Source organism: Vulpes lagopus, chromosome 6, assembly GCF_018345385.1.
Source record: "Vulpes lagopus strain Blue_001 chromosome 6, ASM1834538v1, whole genome shotgun sequence".
In the NCBI taxonomy this organism is placed as follows: Eukaryota; Metazoa; Chordata; class Mammalia; order Carnivora; family Canidae; genus Vulpes; species Vulpes lagopus.
Genome location: NC_054829.1, coordinates 11,662,582 through 11,686,674, shown reverse-complemented (window position 1 = coordinate 11,686,674; position 24,093 = coordinate 11,662,582). Strand labels below are relative to the sequence as shown.

Genomic DNA, 24,093 nt, shown 5'->3' with positions numbered 1-24,093 from the left:
GAAGGCTGCCAGCCCGGCGGGCACACCCCCTCTATCCCCTCCCCCTCCCCCCCCCCCCCCGCGATGCCCGCACCGAAGGCTGCCAGCCCGGCGGGCACACCCCCTCTATCCCCTCCCCATCCCCCCCCCCCCCGCGATGCCCGCACCGAAGGCTGCCAGCCCGGCGGGCACACGCCCTCTATCCCCTCCCCCCTCCCCCCCCCCCCCCCCGCGATGCCCGCACCGAAGGCTGCCAGCCCGGCGGGCACACCCCCTCTATCCCCTCCCCCCTCCCCCTCCCCCCCCCCATGCCCGCACCGAAGGCTGCCAGCCCGGCGGGCACACCCCCTCCATCCCCTCCCCCATCCCCCTCCCCCCCCCATGCCCGCACCGAAGGCTGCCAGCCCGGCGGGCACACCCCCTCTATCCCCTCCCCATCCCCCCCCCCCCGCGATGCCCGCACCGAAGGCTGCCAGCCCGGCGGGCACACCCCCTCTATCCCCTCCCCATCCCCCCCCCCCCCGCGATGCCCGCACCGAAGGCTGCCAGCCCGGCGGGCACACGCCCTCTATCCCCTCCCTCCCCCTCCCCCCCCCCCCGCGATGCCCGCACCGAAGGCTGCCAGCCCGGCGGGCACACCCCCTCTATCCCCTCCCCATCCCCCCCCCCCCCCCCGCGATGCCCGCACCGAAGGCTGCCAGCCCGGCGGGCACACCCCCTCTATCCCCTCCCCCCTCCCCCTCCCCCCCCCCATGCCCGCACCGAAGGCTGCCAGCCCGGCGGGCACACCCCCTCTATCCCCTCCCCCCTCCCCCTCCCCCCCCCCCATGCCCGCACCGAAGGCTGCCAGCCCGGCGGGCACACCCCCTCTATCCCCTCCCCCCTCCCCCCCAACGGTGCCCGCACCGCAGGCTGCCAGGCCCAGGGAGCGCGGACGCCCGCGGGGGGCCGCTGGGGCGTGGCTTCCAGAACCGCCGGGAGTTCCGCCGACCCCGACCCAAGGAGCAACCACCCGGATTTCGGGACCTGCGGCGAGTCACCCCGGCGAGAGCAGGGGAGGCCTCGGGCGGGAGCCGCGGGGGGGCTGGGGCGCTGGGGCGTGCTCTGCGCATGCGCGGCCCCGGGAGTCCGGCGAGGACGCGGCTCTCGCGCCCCCTGGCGGCGGCAGGCGGCGCGGCAGCCCTGGAGCGGCTGCTGGCCGTGGTCCCCTTGGGGTGGCCCCGGGGCCCGGAGCAGGTGGTCTGGCTCGGGGCCTATGGGGTGCGGGGTCTGGGACGTGCCCACAGCACCAGGGAACTGCACTGCTTAAACAAGAACCCCGAATGCTGTCTGTGCTGTTCAGGGAGCTGGAAGGTCTCCAAAAGCTTCTGGGGCGGCTCGCGCAGAGGCCCCCGGGGACCCCGGGGTCCACACGGCAGTCCCTGGAGGTCACCTGTGGGGGGGTCCTCCCTACACGACACGCCAGCCCCAATGTAGGAAGCAAGCCCTTGACAGCAAAAGAGAAAAAGGGCCCCCCTTCCAGGGGCTGGAACAGGGGACCCCCTCCCACCCAGCTACCCACTTCTGCCTAGCAGGGTTGCTGTGGGGACTAAGGGCACTAGTGGGCAAGGGCTTACAATGGTGTTTAGAAGGAATTGTCTTTAATGCCGTAGTTATTAATCATTTGCCACTAGTATTCCAGAAGGAGGCACACAGTAGGAGCTCACCAAAGCTGAGGCCCCTCCCTGTCTTGTGGGGCTGCGGTGTATCCTGCAGGGTAGCTCCGGCCCCTGCCTGCTTGGCGGGTCAAGGCTCTGCCCAGGGAGCGCCAGCCCCAGCGACCACAGCTGCCCACTCTCCTGCTCCAGCCCCAGCCTGAGGGAGAGAGCCTGGAGAGCCAGCTCTGACACCCTCCTTCTCCACAGAACAGTCTGTGCTCTGCTCCCGCCCCCAGAGAGCTCGGAGCTTTCCAAATATGGATGCTTTTTTCATTCCCGAAGCATCAGGAACATTTGGGGGAAGAAAATGAACACCAGACATGGTTTGGAAATGATGGAAGCCAAGTGATGGGTGGTGGCACAGTGAGCACTGTCTCAGGAGTAAGGAGTCCTGGTTTTTAAAATATCAAACAAGAGTATGACCTAAGTGATCTTTTAAAACCTGGCCCACTTTGTATGAGTCTAGGGCCCAAGGAGATCCTAGCAGTAAGGACCCAGATCCTAAGAGTGAAAAATACATCAGCTAGCACATAAGGCAGGAGAGAAAAACAGCATTAAGCACACTCAGTCAGTGGCTTTTAAAGAAAAGGAGTCATGGAGATAGGTTTTCTAGAGCCCCACCACCTGAAAGGTAGTCCACAGACTGGGATAATCCAACCAGAAATTGAACATAGTAGGAGTTAGAGACAAGATTAATTGTTTCATATCAGGCCCAAACCAAAATCTATTTTTATCTAAAAGGGAGAGGATTTCAGAATACAATGAAAACACTGTACTTTGGCTTAAGCAAGTTGTGTGTTACTCAGGTAGAGTTGATCTACTTGAGTAGATAACCCCAGGATTGTCAGGGAAAAATGTTTAAAGAACCATCCCATCACAAGTAGCCCTGTGTGGCAAGCACTATTCCTGGTGCAAATGTGGGGACACAAAACACAGTTTAGACATGACACAGCCTCAGAGCCCAACCCAGAGCAGGCACTCACATTATTTGCTAGGTTAATGAATTAACTAAACATACCATCTAGTTTGAGAGAGGCAAGTGACAGATATGAAATAATTACACAAAAGCCGAATGCCAAATTGGATGGTACTAACTATAAATAGAAGTGGAAGAGAAGAAGAGATGGAAGTGGACAACAGGGGACACCTGGGTGCTCAGTGGTTGAGCGTCTGCGTTCAGCTCAGGTGGTGATCTCCCGATCTGGGATCGAGTTCTGCATCAGGCTCCCTATGAGGAGCCTGCTTCTCCCTTGGCCTATGTCTCTGCCTCTCTCTCAGTCTGTGTCTCTCATGAATAAATAAATAAGTCTTAAAAAAAAAAAAAGGAAGTGGACAATAGAACTAGAGGGGCTATAACTGACATGTGAGCCAGGGTGGACTCCTCGCAGGGAAAGGGAGGAGACCCCAGTTGGAGGAGGAAGACAAGCAGAGGCAGGAAGTGGGCCTGGGAGTGGTGAGGGCAGGCAGGCAGGCAGGCCAGCGGCGACCTGGAGCAGACCACGGGCGGGACAGAGGAGGGAAGACCAGAACAGGGCCTCCAGAATCTGAAAAAAGTGTTCAGCCATGCCTACACCTGCCTTGATTAGCAGGAGCGCTCATCAAGAACCTGAGCTTCAGTCATACAGGAAAAGATGACTTTGGGGAGGCAGGGGGGCTCCACTCTTGATTACCTGAGTGTGGAATCTTCCATAGTATATTAAACTTCAGACTGACTAGTCCTGACACTTGGGCCACTGTTTACTTACTGCTTTTCCCACATTTTAACTTCAATCTACTTAAGAATATAAATCTGAAAAAAATAAAATAAAAAAAATAAATCTGCCACAAATATACAAATGAGGGGATCCCTGGGTGGCTCAGTGGTTTAGCGCCTGCCTTTGGCCCAGGGTGTGATCCTGGAGTCCCAGGATCGAGTCCCATGTTGGGCTCCTGGCATGGAGCCTGCTTCTCCCTCTGCCTATGTCTCTGCCTCTCTCTCTCTCTGTGACTATCATAAATAAGAAAAATAAAAAAATAAAAAATAAAAAATAAAAAAATAAAATAAAAAAACAAATATACAAATGCTTGTATGTTTTAGGGCATGTAAAGCCCAGGGAAAAGCTCTGTGTCATCTGCGTCCCCCCCTGCACTTCAGCATCCCAGAGCCCTGCCTCTAAGGAGAGCTCCCCTGGTACATCCTGGGGCCTCAGGGCTCCAGGTTCAGTTCTTGCCTTTCTCACTCTCTGTATTCCTCTGAGGGAGCTTCAGCCACTGCTGAGTTGTGACCAAATTGATGCACAATCAATTCCTAAATCCTGACCAACAAACCCATAGCCTAGAGACCCATGTGCTGAGCAAAGGCCATAGAATCAGACTGGTTCCCTGGACAGCACCCCCTTGCGGTCACAGAGGGATCACCATGTTTACCTCCGACCCAGTCTCTTCCCCCACCCTCCAGGGAAGCTGGCTCCTCCTCCTGTAATCCTTACCCCAGTTTAACATCCTTCCTTGCCCAGCCAGTGAAGCTAAACATTTCAATCACCTTGATTCCCCCCTCAACCACCCTCCCACTGCAACTTCCCCAGCACACCGTCTCCTTGGCTTGCTGGAATCCAGACTTTTGCAAAATCTGTCAGGATCCAGCTAGGACAAAAGAAATCACTCGAGTTCTTTCAGATAAAGGAGCTTTAAGGGTATGAAACCGATGAGAAACAGGATGGTATCACATCCCAGAACTCTGAAACAGCAGGAGGCCACTAACATCCTCAGAGCTAGACAGGACAGAGGGAACAGATGGAGTCACAAGAGCCCAGAAGCTGGGGCTACTGGGTGAGAGACAGAACCCAGCAGAAACCAACTAACTAGGGCATCCTGGAAACAGCCTGCAGAAGTCAGGCCCCCTGGATGTACGGGAAGGGCCCAAAGTCAGCTTACCTCCCAGGTCAGTCTCCCTCACTTTAATCTTTAATTCCTTCTAATTAATTCTCCATTTTGTGCCAGAAAGATCATTCTTACTTATAAACTGAAGTCATTCCTTCTGCTTAAAACCTGGTAGTGGCTGGCAGTTTCCTGCCAGGGAAAACCAAGTCTCAATCCACCTAGCTTTGTCAATCAATTGCAAATATAGGAAGTGCTGCTTCCCTTGACAGCAACATGCACTGAGTTTACTGTAGAACACGGGATGAGCTGCTGCTTCCAGTGCTACTATACAAGAAAACAGAGACTAGTCCTCAAAGTCATCCACTCTGAAACCCCTTAATTAGCTAAGCATCATTCCTTTCTGACCAGGGTTGTTTGCCATGATCAAGAGGCTCAGAGCTCCAATGAAAAGATGCTATGTCAAAGAAAGTGGAGAACAAGTAAAGGCTATCAAACTCTATTAATATAAACAATAGATTGAATTCAGTAATCAAAAAAAACTAAAAATAAAAACCCAGGCTCAGATGGCTTACTGGTGAATTCTACCAAATGTTTAAAGAATTAACAGAATACTTCATAAATGCTTCCAAAGAGTAAAGAGGAGAAACACCTCAAAATTTAAGTCTATAACAGCAGTGTTACCTTGACACCAAAACCAGATAAAGACATCACCAAAAAATTACACCAGTTATCTGAATATAGAAGTAAAAAATCCTCAACAAAATATTAGTGCATCAAACCCAGCAACATTTAGAAACAAAAGTGTGTGCCATGACCAAATGGGATTTATTTCTGGAATGCAAGGCTGATTTAACATATGAAAAATCATCCAATGTAATACACTGTATTAGAAGGATAAAGCACAAAAATCATATGACTATCTCACTAGCAAAAGCATTTGACAAAATCTAACTTTCTTTCATGATAAAAACTCAACAAACTAACAATAAAGGGAAACTTCTTCAATCTGATAAAGGACATCTATGAAAAAGTCACACCTTAACATCATACTTAATGTCAAAAGACTGAAAGCTTTGCCCCTATCAAAGAAGGTCTCTGCTCTGGTCATTTCTATTAAACATTGTAATGGAGGTTGTAGCCAATGCAATTATGCAACAGCAACAAAAAAATGCATCAGATTGGAAAGGAAGAAGAAAAACTATCTTATTTACAAGTGACATGAACTTATATAGAGAAAACCCTAAGGATTCCACGCACATAAAAATTATTTATGTTAATAAATAAAATAAATAAAATAAATAAAGAGTTAATAATAAATTAGTTCATTATTAGCTATTAAATGAGTTCAGCAAGGTCATAGGATAAGAAACCAATACACAAAAATCACCTGCATTTTCTATACACCAGCAATGAACAATCTGAAAATGAAATTAAGAAAACTATACCATTTGTGATAGCACCAAGAGAATCAAATACTTAGGAATAAACTTAACAAAAAGAAGGTAAGGCTTACACAATGAAAATTACAAAATATTTTTAAAAGAAATTAAAGAAGACATCCCATGTTCATGGATTGAAGACTTAATATTGAGAAGACAGCAATATTCCCCCAAACTGATCTTCAGATTCAACAGAATCCTTACCAAATTCCCAGTAAGGTTGTTTTTTTTACCCCCCAGCAACTGACCACATAATCCTAAAATTTATATGGAAATGTAAGGGACCCAGAGAAGCCTAAATAATCTCGAAACAGAACAAAGTTGGAAGACTCACACATTCCCCATCTCATAACTTAAACTACAATAATAAAGATACTACTACTTTATTACTAGAGTAATAAAGATAGTGTGGTTATTAGCATAAGGATAGACATACAGGCTAGAATTGTGAATCCAGAAATAAACCCTTACATTGATGTTCAATTGATTTCAACAAAGACATCAAAACAAGTCAATGAGGGAGAAAACAGTCTTTTCAACAAAAGCTGCTGTGATCACTGGATAGTCAAATGCAAAAGAATGAAGTTGGAACCTTACCTCATACCATATAGAAAAATTAATTCAAAGTAGATTATAGATCTAATTGTAAGAGCTAAAACTATAAAACTGTTAGAAGAAAACATAGGAGTAATTGTGACCTCAATTAGGCAGTGGTTTCTTAGTTACAACACCAAAAGCACAAAGCAACCAAAAAGAAGAAGAAGAAGAAAAGAAAAACTGAACTTAATCAAAATTTAAAACATTTGTGTACCCAAGGCTACCATCAAGAAAATGAAAATACAACCCACAGAATGGCAGGAAATATTTTAAAACTAAATATCCATAAAACATACATCTATAAACCATGTCTCCTATACCTGTATTTAGCACATACAAAGAACTATTACAACTCAATAATAATAAAAATTAAAAAAAAAAAACAATTTAAAGCTGGGCTCAAGATCTGACTACACATTTCTCCAAAGGAGATACAAAAATGGCACATAAGCCCAAGAAATATTGCTCAACATCATTAGTCATTAGGGAGATGCAAATAAAACCCACAGTGAGATACCACTTCACACCCACTAGGATGGCTAGAATCAAGAAGATGGATAATACAGTGCTGACAAGCTGTGAAGCAACTGGAAGCTTCAGAATAGGGCAGCTACTTTGGAAAACAATTGTGTTTCCTTAAAACATTAAACACTGAGTAGTCACACGACCTGGTTATTCCACTCCTAGGTATATATCCAAGAGGAATGAGAAGAGAAATGCACCCCAAATTTTGTACATAAATGTTCACAGCAGCATTACTGATGATAGTCCAAATGTGGAAACAATCCCACATTTATCAACTGATGCATATGGATTCATAAAATGTGCAAAATGTGGTATATCCATATGATGGAATATTATTTGGCCAAAAAAGGAATGAAGCATGGATTCATGCTACAACATGGATGAACCCTGAAAACAATATTAAGTGAAAGAAGCCAGGCACAAAACAGCACAATATTATGTGATCCCATTTTTTATGAAATGCCTAGAATAGACAAACCTACAGAGACAAAAAGTAGGCTAGTGGTTGACTAGGGCTGAGGGGACAATAATTAGGTAATGAGAAGTGGTCACTGATGAGTACAGATTTCTTTTGGGGATGTGATGATGACTGCACAACTCTGAATATACTAAAAGCCACTGAATTATATACTTTAAAAGGTTGTTTTTCATGGTATCTGAATTATATCTCAATAAATCTTTTTTTTTAAAGCTGCAGACTCCATTTGTAATATGAAAAATTGAAACAATAAACAGATGTTCCATAGGCAACTGTTCAAAAATAGGCACAAAACTGTGGAGTCACTAAAAACTTGTCAAATGGAAAAATAATTGTACACACACATATATACAGTGAAAAAACAGACTATAAAATAGTATATGTAGCATAATCCTAATTGTGTATAAAACATTATATAAATATGTATCTTTATATTTTTTCTATATTTAAAGACAAATATATATGTGTGTGTATATATATATATATATATATATATATATATATATATATATATATATAAAAAACTTTGACAGTGGTTCACTAGCTCAAGTGGTAGTATGGTGACTAATTTTATTTTCTCCTTTATATTTTTCTTTATTTTCTGAACAGTCTATACTCAACACACAACCAAAGAATCAAAGTTCACTTTCAGATCAAAGGGACTCTGTCCAGTGTTGGCCAGAAGGAGAGGCAGCTGGTCCCACACCCTGTGGGCAGGAAAGCACAAAGATACAGCCGTTCTGCAGAGAAGTCTGGAAATACTTCTCTTTTGACCCAGAAACTCCACTTCTGGAAATCTCTCCTAGGGAAATCATTAAGGACAAGCACAAAGACCAGGCTGAGAGGGTGTTCGTCACAGCTTTACTTGTAACAGTAAAAAGCTGAAAACAACCTACATGTCCAAAAATAGAGGCTTTTTAGTTAAATATATTATAGCTTATCCATATACTGAAATGCTGTACAGCTGCTAAAAGTGTTTATGATCTGTAGTGAAGTGGAAAAAGCAGGTCATAAAGCAGTATGTGTGGTATAATTTCATTTTTATATAAAAAAATCACACTTGATAATTATAGAGATCTAAAAGTAAATGCACTAAAATGTTAACAGAGGTTGACTCTGGGTAGACCAGGTGATGGGTATTTTTACGTTCTTTCGACTGTATTTCTGATTTTTATATAACATCTACATAGGTTGTCTCTCTGAAGAGTAGTAAAATAAAATCATAGGGGAAGGGGCAGGCAATCAACCCCAATGGCATCTAGAAGCTCTACTGCCCAAGGAAAGGAGCATGCTACATGGGACCCTGGGGAGGTGGGGAGCATGGGGACAGAAAGGCCATCACAACCACCAGCTGCTCCCAATCGCAAGTGTACGCGAGGCAGGACTACACAGATCCCCTTCCGTCAACCTTGGATTTATATATTTCAAGGTATTTCCCCCTTTTGTTTTATTCAGCCTTCTCAGTACTCTTATCTGAGTAGTATTATCCTCATTTTGCAGATAAGGAAAGTGAGACCTAGAAACTTCGATCAAAAGGCTGAAGAATCACAGAACAGAATCACGGGTTCCCAGGGTATCGGACACCTGCCCCCTTGTCAACAGCATCCCCACTCCAAATGAGAGTTTATGCTCCAGCTGAAAGGCAGCTCAATAGAGCAGATGGAGGAGGGGTTCTGGAGTCCGTGGGCCTTGATGTGAATCCTACCTCACCTCTGAAATTCCGCCTCTGGAGTCCTCCCGGAAAATGATAATCCCTAGGCACCGGACTGTTGCCAGAATGAGGTGCCATCACACAGGTGAATCAGCAAGCATCACACGTGACTCTGGGCAGGGCTCTAGAAACACTACTCCACTGCGAACCCCCACCTCTCAGGGTGGCCAAGCCCTGAGATGGCTGCTGCTATGAGAAAGACGTCCAGATGCAGACCTAACGTTGGACTTGGGGCAGTCTCCACTGCCCAGCTCTGGTCCCCTTCCCGAGGCCCTCCACCCCTGAGGACTACTCTCCCCAAAGAGCCCCGTTCTTTCAGCACTAACCCACAAGATGGTCTGGTGGCAGGGCATCTCCAGTCCAGTCCACAGTGACCCTGTCACAGAGTGGTCACCTGGCTCCTCCCCAAATATCCCTTCTCCTTTTCCCCTACAGGGACCGTCTCCAAAGACAGAAGGGCACATAGGCCCCTGGGCCTCTTTGATGAGGGGGCTCCCTTCAGAAGAGCTGTGCTGGGAATGTCTGTCGTGGACGGTCCCTCTGTCCTGGTGGGACCACCCTCTTCATCACAGCCCTCATACCAGACCTGGGCCAGTCCCGGGGCACGGTGCTGGCCACCATCACTAGATCAGGGATGGGAATATAAGGCACCAGGGTCAATGAGACACAGTGAGGATGTGGCCCAGGTTTCTGAGACTTACACCTAAGAGAATCAAGAGTCTGGAGCTGCTCCAACCAGCCACCTGGAGGCTGAGATGGGATCAACACAGAACACAAGAAATGGGGAGAGAGCATCCATCTTTGAGCCCTGAATCCAGCTGCCACTGGTCAGGCTGAGTTGGGTTTGCTGTCACCTGCAACTGAAAGGGCCATCACCCCCAGACCGTGGCAGAATTTCACAATGAGTCTTCATCTGGGGTCAGGACCTCAGCTCTCTGTGCACTGCTCCCCCCTTTCCCCCACCCCTGCACATCCACCAGAAAGCCTTGCAGGATGGACTTGGATTTGCCCTGCCACCTCCATCCCCAACTGTCAACAGAGCACGTTCATTTACTGCATCTGCTGAGCAGCTGGCTGGGGCTGGACGGACACCCTGCCACTTGTCCACCTCCTCCCGGTTCCTAGGTCCCCAGCAACCATCACATCTCTCTAGTGACACTCTGTTCCACCAAGTACACAAGCGGCCTCACATCTTCTCTGTAGTCCCTCTGCCATCCATGGAAGCTTCCACCCGCCTGTGTGAGTCAGTTCAAGAGATAAACCCTGGTCACCATGCCTGTGCTGAAGCTTAGCAAAGGGACCAACTGGCTCAGAAGACAACCCCTGGCCCCAAGAGGGTGGGGAGGGAGCGGGGTGGGGAGGGGGGGCTATGTGTGCATGTGACCCCCAGATGCCTTTGGCCCTGGCAGAGCATGACCAGCCTGCAACCAACTCATCACAGCCAGGCTCCCCCAGGCCCAGCAAACTAACATCTCTAAGGATGGAGCCCACATCAGGGGCAGACTGAGAAGCCCCAATAAATGTTCCCACTTTGCTGGGCAGAACGGAGGCTGCTCCTGGGAGCCAATATTCGAAGATGGACAACTAAGCTTTGAAGCAGAAAAGTAAAACACCCTGTAGGAAACGCATCCCTCGAGTCACCATATCAGGGGTCTGGCCTCACCTCAACACACAGTGCTGGTAGGATCAGGCCCTAAAAGGAGGGAGCAGATAGACTTTCATTCTCTTCTCTCTTTCATCCAGGGAAGCCCTGATTAAAGATGTGTGCTAGGTCCAAATACATGGCAGCCTTTGGGAAGTTCTCAAGTTCACCCACTATCTGAAGAATTTCCAACTCAACATGTTCCAAGATTTTCCCGTGTCACCCGGATGCCCAGGACTGGGCAAAGTGTGCTGAAGAAACACCTGAGCAACACCGGACAAAACGCCTCATCAATAGACTACGTCCCTTGTGCTGACTTACCTAAATTTTGCTCTGGTGGGAAGCCCACAAGGAGAAAGAGCAATCCCCAGGTGTCTCTTCAGAAAACATCTGTGGGTGAATGTTGTACATCTCCTGGTCTAACAACTGCATAGGCTATGCTGAAGCCCGTGGGTGTGTGAAGACGCTCAGTTTCAAGCTGGGCAGAGCAAGGCTGGGATCCAAACCTTCTGGAGATGGGGTCCCTATTTAAAGACTAGTGCTTATCAGCTTCGGAGAAAAGGCAGCACCTCTGAGAAGCCTCCCTGGAGAGCTCCCTGGCCCCTTCGCCCTGCCCACAGCAGAAGGCAGGTGTCTTCATTCCTTCCCTGACATGGTGCCCTGAGACTGGATGCTCAGAAGGCACACAGGGGGCAGCCCAAAGAGAGCCCCAGGGCCTGCTCTACACAAGGCAGGGAAAACAGTCCGTACCAGCTTCCACGGGGAGGTCATTATGTAACCTGAATGCTAGTCTTCGTCGCACCTGCACTCTGGGAAGAGCAGGAGGTCCGTGAGCTCTGCAGACACTAGAGAAGCGGAGGTCTTTAAGGATGGGCCCCCGGCCTCTGGCCAGGAAGGAGAGTCCAGTCAGAAGAGACAAGCCCTCCTCCTTGGAGCCCAACCACGAGATGGTTTCTCCTCCTGGGCTCTCTCTCTCCTCTTCTCAGCCAGTGGATTTAGCATGTTCCTCATGAAGACAGCTGTCTGAGAACCATGTGAGTGGTTCTCACCTCTTAAAAGACCACTACTTGAATCAACTAATCCATTCCAGTGTGAATGGCCTTTTGTGAAAAACAAACAAACAAACAAAAAACAGTAATGTGGGCCAATTCCAAAGACCTCTGACCTTCTGGGTCAGCCTCGGGCAAGACCGGTGAGGCGCAGAGGGAGTGTGTCTTGGGCCCCACCCTCAGGGAAACCTCTTGATCTGCCCTGGCCACTGGGTGCTGTCCATCCTCCAGCACCGTCCAAACCTCTTCCTCCCCGAGGGGCACTCCAGACCTCAGATCTCTGCTCAATCTGCCTCTAACGTTTCCCTGACGTGCACTGCTCCCAGGTTCACACCCTCTGCCAGACTAGGCACATATACTAAAGCAACTCTAGCCTCTCCCCATAACTGGATGTTACCTGGGGCTCCTGAAGAGGTCTATCCATTTGAGGTCACACCCCAAGGACACAAATAGCTAAATGTTGTTGATCTGCCAGGCACTGTGCTAAGAGCTGTCCATGTACCCCATCCCTCCCTACAATAACCCTCTAATGTAGGTACTATTATTATCTCTGTTTTATAGATGAGAAACCTGAGCCCCAGAAAGTTGAAAGTACTTGCACAAGATCTTACAGCTAATAAGTGACAAAGCTAGAGATCAAACCCAGCAGTCTGGCTCCAAAGCCCAGGCTCTTCACCAATGCATCAAAGGAGCAAGTTCAAACCCAGGAGCCAAGGAGGAAGAGAAAAACACAGAGGCTCCCGAGAGCTCCCCAACATGGTGCCGCCTCCTCCACCTGGACATGGAGGTCATTCCACTTGACAGAAAGGTCTCCTACCTCCTCCTGGCCCTGCCTCCAGGTTACTGGGTGTCATCAGGCAAGTCCTTTAAGCTCTCTGCCACAGTCTCCCCCAGTGGAGAAGACAATGTCTATACAAGGGATGATTGGGAAGGCCCTGTTCACCCATTGCAATCAGCCCTTCTCTTAGTACTGTACAATCTAGAAAGGAAGTTTAACCCCATGCCACTATTTCCAGCTTCATAATTTCCCTCCTCTTGGGCACCAGAGCCTCAGGTCGTCCACATCCCCTTTCATTCACCGAGTACAGGCTACTTCCTTCTCTCTACACCCTCCAACAGCTGCCAGCTGGGTGAGAGACCGACCGAGCTCTGCTGGACATGTCTAATCAGAGGTTAATGTGGGGTCCCAGCCTTCTTCTTCCCAAGTACCTGGTGGCTCTGGTCCTGTAGCCACCTCTCACCAGTGGACCATTGGCAGAATCGATGTGTGCTACTTCTGCTCACCCTAGACATCTGCCTCTTTCCTCCGCCCACCCCGACAAGAGCAGCACCACACCAGCACGCCAGCTTCAGCCATACCAATGAAGATGACACCCTAGTGGATGGGGAGAAACCGTAACCTCAGAGGACACACAGCTGCCCCCCCCAGCTGGGACCAACCAGCTGGACTGTTGCTGCACTTCCCTCATATTGGAGCCATATTTGGCTCCTCATATTGGAGCCATATTGGAGCATATTTGGTCCCTGTAAGACAACAGGATACATTCGAGGCTATTTATAAAGGCCGCATCTAGGAAGGCAAGCCACTTGCAGCTCCCACTGTCCTATCTGCAGAAAGTCACCCCATGTCCAGCAGATCTAAGTCCCAAAATAGACAGTGGTCATGTGTCCACTATTCCCAAGCTTTCCTATTTGTGAAAAGAACATCTGTGGCCACTTGGTGTCCTGGAGATTTCATGTGCTACCCCAGTCTGTATCCTAGAGCAAAGATGTCTACTAACTTGATTAAACCAGTACTACCAGAAGCTAAAGAGTACCTCCATTTCCTCTACTCCCATTCTCTGTTTGCCTGTTTAGCTTTAAGAGATAGAAGGAAAGGGGATGCCTAGAAGGCTCAGTCGGTTAAGCATTGGCCTTCAGCTCAGGTCATGATCCCAGGATCCTGGGATCAAACCCCACATCGGGCTCCCTGCTCATTGGGGAGCTTACTTCTCCCCTCCCATTCCCCCTGCTTGTGTGCTCGCTCTGTCAAATAAATAAATACAATCTTTTTAAAAATTGTTAAAAAGAGATTGAAGGAAGGAGAGTTGGAGGAAGAGTGGGGGGTGTAGAGATCTACTTCAGAACTTCCCTGATCGTGGAAATGAGCTGAACTGTACCAGCTTCCAGGAAGAGACCCACGTCAGGCTCCACTACCGTGTGATGTCAGCCTGCTCTCGTAGGTACTGCCCATAACTGTCAGGGAGTGACTCTGAATCACTAAAATATGCCCAATATGTTGCCTACAAAGAAAACATGGCTCACTGTGACAGGCTAGCAGCAAAGGCACCCAGGTCACCTGAATTACATGGTGGGCATCTCAGTAAGAATCCAAGCAAGGGAACTTTTACAAATTTCACTCAATAACTGAGCACCAATTGTGTGCCAAACACTGTGCCAAAGGAGGAGGAGCTCTCCTCCTTTAGGGCAACTCACAGACTGGGGGGCGGTGGGGGGGGGGGGTGCTGGATAATGGGAGAGCTAAGTCCAATATGATTTCATGGAATCTACTAATCTACTGCGCAAAGACAGCACTGAGTATGGTTGACTCTGCACGGATGAGTCCCAGAGGGCCTCAGAGAAGATAGGACATTTGAGCCAGAGGCACAGAATTTACAGGAAGAAATCTGGGCAAGGGGCAGGAATGAGAGTGGAGGAACAATGAAGGCAAGGCTGCCAGGAAGGGTGTAGGTGCAAATCAAGGGTATTCTCTAGTGATCTGGATGTTTCCTATGTGAGGAAGCCTTACCTGGCCCAAGCAGGCTCTGATCCACATGCCAAGAGAGCAGAACGGCTGAGAACGTGGGCTCCAGAAGGAAGCCTCCCTCTGCCTCTCAGACACAGAGCATGATGGGCTCTGACACTGGTCTCCGAGGTCAAGTCCTGGCTCAACTGCTTCTGGCTTTGGGACCCTGGGCAGCTTATCTAACCACCCTGTGCTTCGGTTTTCTCATCTGTAAAATGGAAAGAATAACAGAGCCCACCTCATAGGTGGTGGTGAAGACTGTACAAGACACTCAAATAAAGGGCATATGGTGAGTATCACAGTACCCTTGCCCAGGTCTCAGTTCCTTTGTCTGTAAATAATGGGTTTGGAGGATTTAAGAGACAGTAAAGCCCTCGTGATCACTGAATGATCTTGGCTTGATTCACAAAGAGCCAAGGCTAACATTATCTGGCCAGGGGAAGAGCTCCCAGCCATGGATGAAGCTCAGTGACACTTCGAGGCTCTGGCTGAAAGCTCTGGTCTAGTCGGACCTCTGGAGGCCATGGAAATGTTTAGGTGACTCGTGAGAGGCCAGCTCCTCCACCTACAGCAGCATGCGGAGGCCCGGGGAGGGGTGTGGGCTGGGTGGATGCCTATGGCAGGGGCAGCTGAGCGCAGCTCCAGCCAGGGCTTGCCTGGGGCGAATGGGGGGACGGCTCTTCCCTTCTTCCCAAAGAAGCCAGAAAACCATATTTTTAACTGGATGATCCCAATTTGGAAACATCAGCAGCTAATTCAAAAGCACTGGAAATATTGAGTGGACGACACCCATCCTGCCTCAGGGCCAGTGGGCTTGTGGTTCCCAATGGAGAGTACTCTGTATGCTAGCATTCATTGAACATGTGTCCACAGTCTCTCCTGAAAATTTCTCAAGGACCTTGAGGATGAAAGAAGAACTAGAGAGTGTTGCTACATAGAGTCAGGACCAAGAAACTCTTGAACGCCCCAGAGAACTGGCCTGCCTTTGGGCATCTCTACAAATTAAAGGGACAATTTTTGTTACTGTAAGTCACTCCTTTAAAAAAAAAAAAAAGGATTTTATATATTTATTCATGAAAGCCACAGGGAGACAGGCAGAGACACAGGCAGAGGGAGAAGCAGGCTTCCTGTGGAGAGCCCAATGTGGGACTCGATCCCAGGACCCTGGGATCATGCCCTGAGCCAAAGGCAGACGCTCAATCACTGAGCCACCCAGGTGTCCCTGTAAGCCGCTTCTTCTGGTCCCCCCATCACACACTTTGCTCATAGCTAATGTTTATGTTATGTACACTATGTGCCAGGCACTGTTGTAAGCCTTGTATATATACAATCTCATGTAATCCTCACAATCCAAGGAGAGCAGGATAGATGGAAAAACTGAGGTGTAGAGCCGGTAGGAACTGGCAGGAGGGCACAGAGCCAGTGTGCGATGGCAGAGGGAGTAGCATCCAGGCACACGGCTCAGCACCGGTGCTCAGAACCAGCCCTCCACTCGGCCTCTCCTCTGGCTGACACACATCTCCAGACCAGGGCCTCCTGGGCTGCAGGCCACTTCCTCTGGCACAAGTGACCCTTCCCTCTCCTGTACACGTGGGATGTGTGTGTGCCTACAGAAGTGAGCCAGGGCTGAGTCTCCCAGGAGCCAGCCAACACGTCCTAAGAGCCATGTGGCTGGGGGCACCATGGCTGGGGGACCCCTGCTAAGCACTCACGACCTGGGGCCAGACCCAGGGATCGAGTCTCCTGTTGGAGCTGGCAGGGCCACCTGCAGATGATCTGCCACCACCAGACCGTCCTAGAGCCGAGACAAGGCCCTGAGCTCTTGCTGCAGAGCAGGCCCCAGAGCCATGCTGGCAGCGCCCAGCAAAGCACCCTGGCCACGCTCCACCAGGACCCGGGGGGCTGGAAACTGCCAGCTGAGGCTCTGCCCTTGCGGAACATCGTCCATGGTCCCGAATCACATACAGAGCCCCCCGAGCCAAAGGCGCATGAGGTGACTGAGCAGGCTGGCCCCAGCATGCCCCACGGCTCAGATGCAGACGCGGCCCAGTGCTCAGGGCCCCTCCGACGGCCTCCCAGGCCGGTGACTGCTGACTGCCACAACGCCCTGCCAACCGTGACAGCATCTTCCCCGGACACACGGGTGTTGAGGAGATTAATTAGATGAACCTGGCAGTACTCAAGGCTCCCCGGGAACTGGCTGACTCTGTCACCCTCGACATAAAGCCCTCAAGTGTGCCTCAGGCTGGGTCTTTGCTCCACATCGCACAGGACAACCAAATCGGAGAGCTGGCAGCACACAAGGGCCCAGCTCACAGCCATGCTGGTGCGTCAGGCCACTCAGGGGCCCAGCCGTTGTGCCAGCACAGTCAGGCACAAGGCACGGTTTGGACAGTAGGTGGCAGGAGGGAGGAGGAGCTGCTGCAAATGATCCTTTTCTTACTGTGGCCTTCTGAGTTCAAAGTGTCCCTTCCTCTTCCAGGAAGCCTTCCTGGCCCCACAGGCCTGTGTGACCACTCAGGTCTCTACGGAGCTATCAGCCAAGCCTGGCTTTTATCATGCACTGCCTTGTTTGGGGCTGATATTTTAAAATATTACTTAATAAGCATTTAGTATGTGTCAGGTACCAAGGCCAGTGTTTTGCTACGTTATTTGAACCTTAGAGTAAATCTATGAAGTGAATGTAATTATACCCATTTCTCAGATGAGGAAGTGGCAGCTTGGAAAGGCCAAACGATGCGTGTGTCCTGTGTCTATCATTTTCCTCTCCATGGCACTGCCTTCTCTCACATGGGATAGCAAGTTCCTGCACGGCAACCCAGCTGATGTTCACCCTTCCTTCCAGCCCAAAGCCCCCAGGCACACAGCAAACACGGGATGGCCAGCTATCACAGTGACTGCCATGGGCAGGGACCAGTCAGCCTTAATCAGTCCAGAGGTGGTATTAATGAATAAAACTGGTCAGACACGTGGCCAAGTGGCCCTATGACAAGAATCTCAATGTGTGCTGTGCAGTATCTTAATCACAAAAAATAAATAAATAAAATAAATAAATTCCTTGCCTTCATTGCATGTCAATTATCAGGATCCTCTACTGATACATTTACCCCTCATCTGCTTCAGGGATAACTGAAGAACTGAGGGTCTGAGGAAGAAGCGTGTGGTGGGGCCAACCCCTTGGGCTTGCTGGGAGGTGCTGGCCCAGGGCCTGGGGTTGGCCCATGGGCTTCACCCAGAGTGGCCCCAGGGTCAGCCTCCCGGGAGGGAAGGCACGGGCTCACCTTTGGTGGCGTAGGCTTCCGCAATCATGCGCAGCCTGTAAGGAGGGACGGCTGTCAGCGGCAGGTCATCGAGGCCCACCCGGGCATAGATGTTGAGAGCCTCCTTATAATCTCCTTCCACATAATTCAACTTGGCCATGATCAGATTGGATTCTTGTAGGAACTCTGACTAGAAGGAAAAGGAGAGAGAAAAACATTTTCCTACGGTGCTGTGAGTAATGCTCCCTTGGGGACCCGCCACCTGCTGCCACAAAGCCCTGCAGCTCTCCACAAAAAAATGCACACAAAAACGTTCAGAGCAGTACTTTTCGTGATGGCCCTTGGAGTGGCAACAACCCAAATGCCCATCCACTGGTGAATGGACAAGGAAAATGTGGCCTGGCCTTACGGTAGACTATTACTCAGCCACCAAAAGGAAGTACTGCCCCATGCTTACAACAGGGATGAACCTCAGAAACTTATGGCAAGTGAAAGAGCCAGTCACAAAAGGCTACATATTGTATGCTTCCACTTACGTGAAATGGCCTGAGTGGTCAAAGCTATGGAGGCAGAAAGCATGTTTGCCAGGGGCTGGGGGGCGGGGGGGGTGGGGGGAAGACAGGTGACTGCTTATGGGTACAGGTTTATTTTTGGGGTGATGAAAATGTTCTAAAATAGGGATGATGATTGCACGAGTCTGTGAATATACTAAAAACCACCGAATGCTATCATTTTAAATGGGTGAATTATATGGCATATGAACTATCCTTCAATAAAACTGCCGTAAAACAAACAAGACTATAACCCAAATAACCCAAAGAGAGAGGCTTTTGAAGTTGGTGCAAGAACCAGGACTTGCTTTCTGTCCAGTGGTGAACTCTTCCCACTGAGCCACTCCAGCTCGTTAGGGTAACTGAGCCCCAGTCCACTCCACAGAGGCTGCAAGCTCTAGCAGTCCTCTGACAAGTCCTGAAGTCCTCGTTCCTCTAGTCAGGAGAGGCTGGCCTCCCCAGTCCACACCCACCAGCCTTATCCCCTGCCCTGCTCCCTGGCCAGCACTCATCAGCAGGAAGAGAGGAGACAGCCTAGCCTTCTATATAAGGAAACAGATTTATCACCCTCTCACAGGCCTGCTCCTTGGAACCCAAGCTATGCAAGGCTAGATTTTCCCGCTTACAGAAGCATGCCAGGAAGCTGCACTGTTTTGTAACCTGTGACTGCGATGGGATGGGCAAGGCGCAGGTAACCAGCAAGAGCAGCTGCCTGCCAGGATCCTCAGCTTCCAGGCATATCTTTCTTCTTCTTTTTTTTCTTAATGAGTATAGTTGCCACATACTTTCCAGGTAATAGTGTAGGGATCGGACAACTCCGTCAGTTATGCTACGCTCACTACAAGTGCAGCTACCAGCTGTCACCACACAACGCTGTAGGGATACCACGGACTATATTCCCAGTGCTGTACCTTTTATTGCCATGACTCATCATTCACTCCATACCTGTATCTCCCGCTCCCCTTCATCTATTTTGTCATACCCCCAGCCCCCCTCCCCTCTGACAACCATCAGTTTGTTCTCCATATTCAGGGGTCTCCGTCTGCTTTTTATTTGTCTGTTTAATCCTTTGTTTTTTAGATTCTTTGTTTTTCAGAGTCCACATATAAGTGAAATTATAAGGTATTTCTTGAAAGGGACAAGGGACAACAGGCAGCACTGGAGAGATGGTTAAATGGGTGAAGGGAATGATGGGAACAAAAGGGGTTTTCTTAATTAAATTAAATTTTATTATTATTATTTTTAAAGTAGGTTCCATGCCCAACCATGCGGCTTAAACTCATGACCCGGAGATTAAGAGTGGCAAGCTCCACTGACTAAGCCAGCCAGGCACCCTGAAAGGAACAAAAAATGGGAGGTGGTTTTGAGTGGCAGAGAGAGAGAGAGAGAGAGAGACCAATGCAAGAAATTAAAATTATATCTGCAAAAAGAGAAATCAACACAGACATAAGAAAAGAGAAAAAGAGCTATGAAAAAGAAAAAAAAAAAAAAACAACAACAAAACACCCAGCGTCAGGGGTTCTCCACCCAGAGAAAAGGCTTCCTGAGAGAGGAGACTAGAGCTTCTGTTGGACGTTAGGCCGTGGGGCACTGGGACCAAGAGCATGAAGCAAATGGGAGGGGGAGGGGAGCCGAAGTGAGTGTGTAACAGGCACAGAGCTTCCAACGGGAATAGTGAACAGGTCCTGGGGATGGTGGCGGTGGGGGTCGCCCAACTGTGCGGATGTACTTACCGCCACTTGATGAACTGTACACTTAAAAAATGGTTGTGATAGCAAAGTTTGTGTTGTATTTTACCAAAAGAAAAAGATTTTTAATTCAACTCGAAAAAACCTTTTTTTTTTTTTTTAAAGAAAAGTAAACTACAAGGCCAGATGGAAAAGATGCAGGAGTTAGAACAAAATTCCAAGTGTAAAGGCACAGGATGGAGGCCCTGGGAGGGCCCTGCCAAGCGAGCCTCGTGGGAGGCAGCACTCGGGGGAGAAGCCACGGACCACGGCCGCTGCTGCAGGCCGAGGGAGAAAGCCCTGGCACCGCGCGTGTGCTGCCCTGCCCACGACAGACAGTCCTCCTGACTCGAACCAGAGCAGGTGTCCGGACTCCCGGGCCAAGCTGGCTCTGCCCCGCCGCTTCACTGCACGGGTGGGAGTGGGCGCCTTGGCCGCACTGGGCTCCAGCAAGCGCCCTACCCGGAGACACACTGACTTAAGGTCATGAAGAGAATCAGCATCACTTTAGCCAGTTACTGAGGCAACGCACCGGTGCAAGAGCGGTGCGACTTGGGAACATTCTTTATAGGGTGGAGGTAGCGAAAATATGGCCACAGGAGAAAAATCTCTCTAGATAGAGCCCATAGCATGTCAGTCAGTGACACGCCGGTAGTGCCCCAGAGTTGTGAAGGAGCTTCCACATCAGAGCCTCAGGACGACCCTGAGCTATGCTGGCGGAAGAGAAATGTGAAGCTCAGAGAGGGTAAGTAACTTCCCCAAATCGCATAGCTTATAAAACTAGAAAGAACTGGAACCCAAACTTAGGAATTCTAACTTGAAAGTCCACATTCTTACTCCTGCACTGGGTACAGAGCAAAAAACATTGGCACCTGGTAAACTGAAAAGTTAATTTTTCACAGTGAAGTTAGAGGAGTCTGAAAGGGGGAAAGAAACTAGCCAGATGTCAGGCCTGGAGCAGGATGGATCCTAGACCTTTCGCCCCAGCACACAGCCACACCCACTCGCCTCCTGAAGGGATGCTTGAGCCTAATCACCGTGACTGAGAAGCGCAGCCCACGTGTCCGCTGTCCCTCCACCCCCTCTCACTGATGAAGACAGACAAATATCAGGAGCTGATTCTGAAGGGAAGTGTGGCATGGCCCTTTGAAAGAAACAGGGAAAGAGAGAACATGCGTTTTTAAAGGCCCAAATGCAGCACCAAGTGCTTAGTAAATTGAGCTTCCTATATTCAAGTGATGCCCCAGGCACCTGGGGGCTCAGTCAGTTGAGTGTCTGACTCTTGATTCTGGCGCAGGTCATGGTTTCGGGGTTGTGGGATCCAGACCCGCACTGGGCTCTCTGCTCAGCATGGAGTCTGCTTGTCCCTCTCCCTCTGCTCCTCCCCCCACCCCCACTCATTCTAGCTCTAAAATAAATAAATCTTTAAAAAAATAAAAAAATAATGATGCTCTCAAGCCAGCCTGAGGAGCCTGGAGCTATGTTCAGCGGAGACAGACAAACACAAAGGCCATTTAGAAAGGAGGCTTTCTGCCAGCATTAGGAGAAGCCTGTGGCCACATAACTGACAAACGCTAATACTTATTCAAATGTTGCCCAAGCCCCCAACAGCTCTAGGGCCAAGAAGGTGACCAGAGGATGAGGTCTTCCTAGAACATCTCAGAATGAAAGCTCACAGGCTTAGAATATATGGGAGCTGAGAGGGTCCAAGAGCCCACCCTGTTCAAACCAACAGGAACTAAGCCCCAGAGAGGGAAGTGACTTCCTTGGGGTCACACAGCAATTTGGGAACCGGCACAAGCTTCCAAAACAGATACAAAAAGTAAAGCCAAGAAAAACATGGCTTCTCTGAGGGGAGTGTACACAAGCTTGGGAGTAAAATCCAAAGAAGTAGCCCCGGAGGATTCTGATGGGAAGTGAAGAAAGAAGAAAGATAAATCATCGAGGTTAAAAGCAAAGAGACACAACTGAACAACAGCAAAACCCAACCCAAATAATAAAGGGGCAAAGAAAAAAAAAGGGGGGGGGGCAAAGCACTTGAATAGATATTTCTCCAAAGAAGACATACAAATGGCCAAGGAACACATGAAAAGATGCTCAACATCCCTGATCATCAGGGAAATGCAAATCAAAACCACAATGAGATATCACCTCAAGACTATTCAGATAGCTACTATCCAAAAACAAAACAATACTGAAAAACAAAAAAGCACAGGCAAGAAAGTGGTGAAATCGTAACTTAGTACTGGTGAGAATGTAAAATGTGAAATGGTGCAGCTGCTATGGAAAATAGTATGGAAGTTCCTTAAAGACTTCAACAGAATTACCATATGATTCAGCAATTCCGCTTTTGGGCATATGCCCAAAAGAATTGAAAGCAAACTGGAAGAGAAATTGTGAACCCACATTCATAGCAGCATTATTCAGGGCACTGGGGTGGCTCCGGCCATTAAGCGTCCAACTCTGGGTTTTGGTTCAGGTCATGATCTCAGGGTTGTGAGTTCAAGCCCCACATCAGACTCTGCACTGGGCATGGAGCCTGCTGAAGATTCTCTCTCCCTCTCCCTCTGCCCTTCCTCTGTCTCTCCCTTTCTCTCTCCCTCTCTAGGAAAAAAAAAAAAAAAAAAAGCCTGTATTAAAGCAACATCATTCGAAGTACCAAAAGGCAGAAGCAACCCCAGTGCCCATTGACAGATGGATAAACAAAACACAGTATAAACATACAGTGGACTATTATTCAGCCTTAAAAAGGAAGGGAATTGGGGCCCCTGGTGGCTCAGTGGTTGAGCATCTGCCTTCGGCTCAGGGCGTGATCCCTGGGTCCTGGGATCGAGTCCCCGTCCGGCTCCCCACGGGGAGCCTGCTTCTCCCTCTGCCTGTGTCTCTGCCTCTCTCTCTGTCTCATAAAAAAATAAAACCTTAAAAAAAAAAAAAGAAGGGATTTCTGGCACATGCTACAACATGGGTGAACCTTGAGGACACTGTTATGTTAATGAAATAAGCCGGTGGTAAGAAACGACAGATGCCCTACAATCCCCCCATCTGAGGGACCTGGAGCAGTCAGAATCAGACACAGCGAGGATGTGAGGGGTTGCAGGGCCGCGGAGCGGGGAGAACGCGGGTTCGGGGGCTCACGCACGCGGAGTCTGTCTGGGATGATAAAAGGTCCTGCAGACGGGATAATGCTCATGCTCGGGGCTGCAGCACAGCAGGACCACAGCTGAGGAAGCTCACGGCGGGGCTGGGCGCGGGCGGCCACCTGGAGGAGCCTGCACAGATCATTCCAGAAGCGCAGGAGCCAGCCTCCGGGGCAGGGCAGAGCTGGAGCCCAGCGAGCTGACGAGTGGGGGGGGCAGGGAGCGACGTGGGGAAGGAGGGAGATTCAAGGGGAGCGGCGGGCGGACGGGGCTGACGGCGGACGGGGCGGACGGGGCGGACGCGGCGTGAGCGGGCGTGAGCGGCGCGCTGGGTGGACCGAGAGAAGGCGGGGCCGGGAGGAGCAGGGGGCGGCGCCTGCGGCCGGGTCCTGGGGCCGAGGCCTCGGCCAGGCAGGGGCACGCGGTCCGGGGGTCCCGCGGCCGCACCACGGGGCGGGGGCGCAGGCAGGGGCAGCCCGTGAGGGCGCGGCCGCGCGGCCTCACGTGGGGGCCGCTCATGGCGGGCAGGGGCTGGGCGCTGAGGGACGCCGTCCTCCCCCGCCGGCAGCCCGCCCGCCGAGCCGGCGCCCTCCGCGGCCGGCGCCCTCCGACGGCTTTCCCGCCAGCAGCCGCGGAGGCCTCCCCGGGAGGAGCGTC

General features: G+C 50.0%; 1 protein-coding gene across 4 annotated transcripts in view; it reads right to left on the bottom strand.

Annotated features, from left to right (window-relative positions):
- The window catches only part of TTC7B (tetratricopeptide repeat domain 7B), a 252,364-nt gene that overhangs the window by 203,296 nt on the left and 24,975 nt on the right, over window positions 1-24,093 (bottom strand). For all 4 annotated transcript variants that reach the window (XM_041758870.1, XM_041758871.1, XM_041758872.1 and 1 more), the window contains exon 3: window positions 18,043-18,211. In XM_041758870.1, coding sequence (XP_041614804.1) covers window positions 18,043-18,211 — 169 coding nt within the window. The remainder of the gene's footprint in view (window positions 1-18,042; window positions 18,212-24,093) is intronic.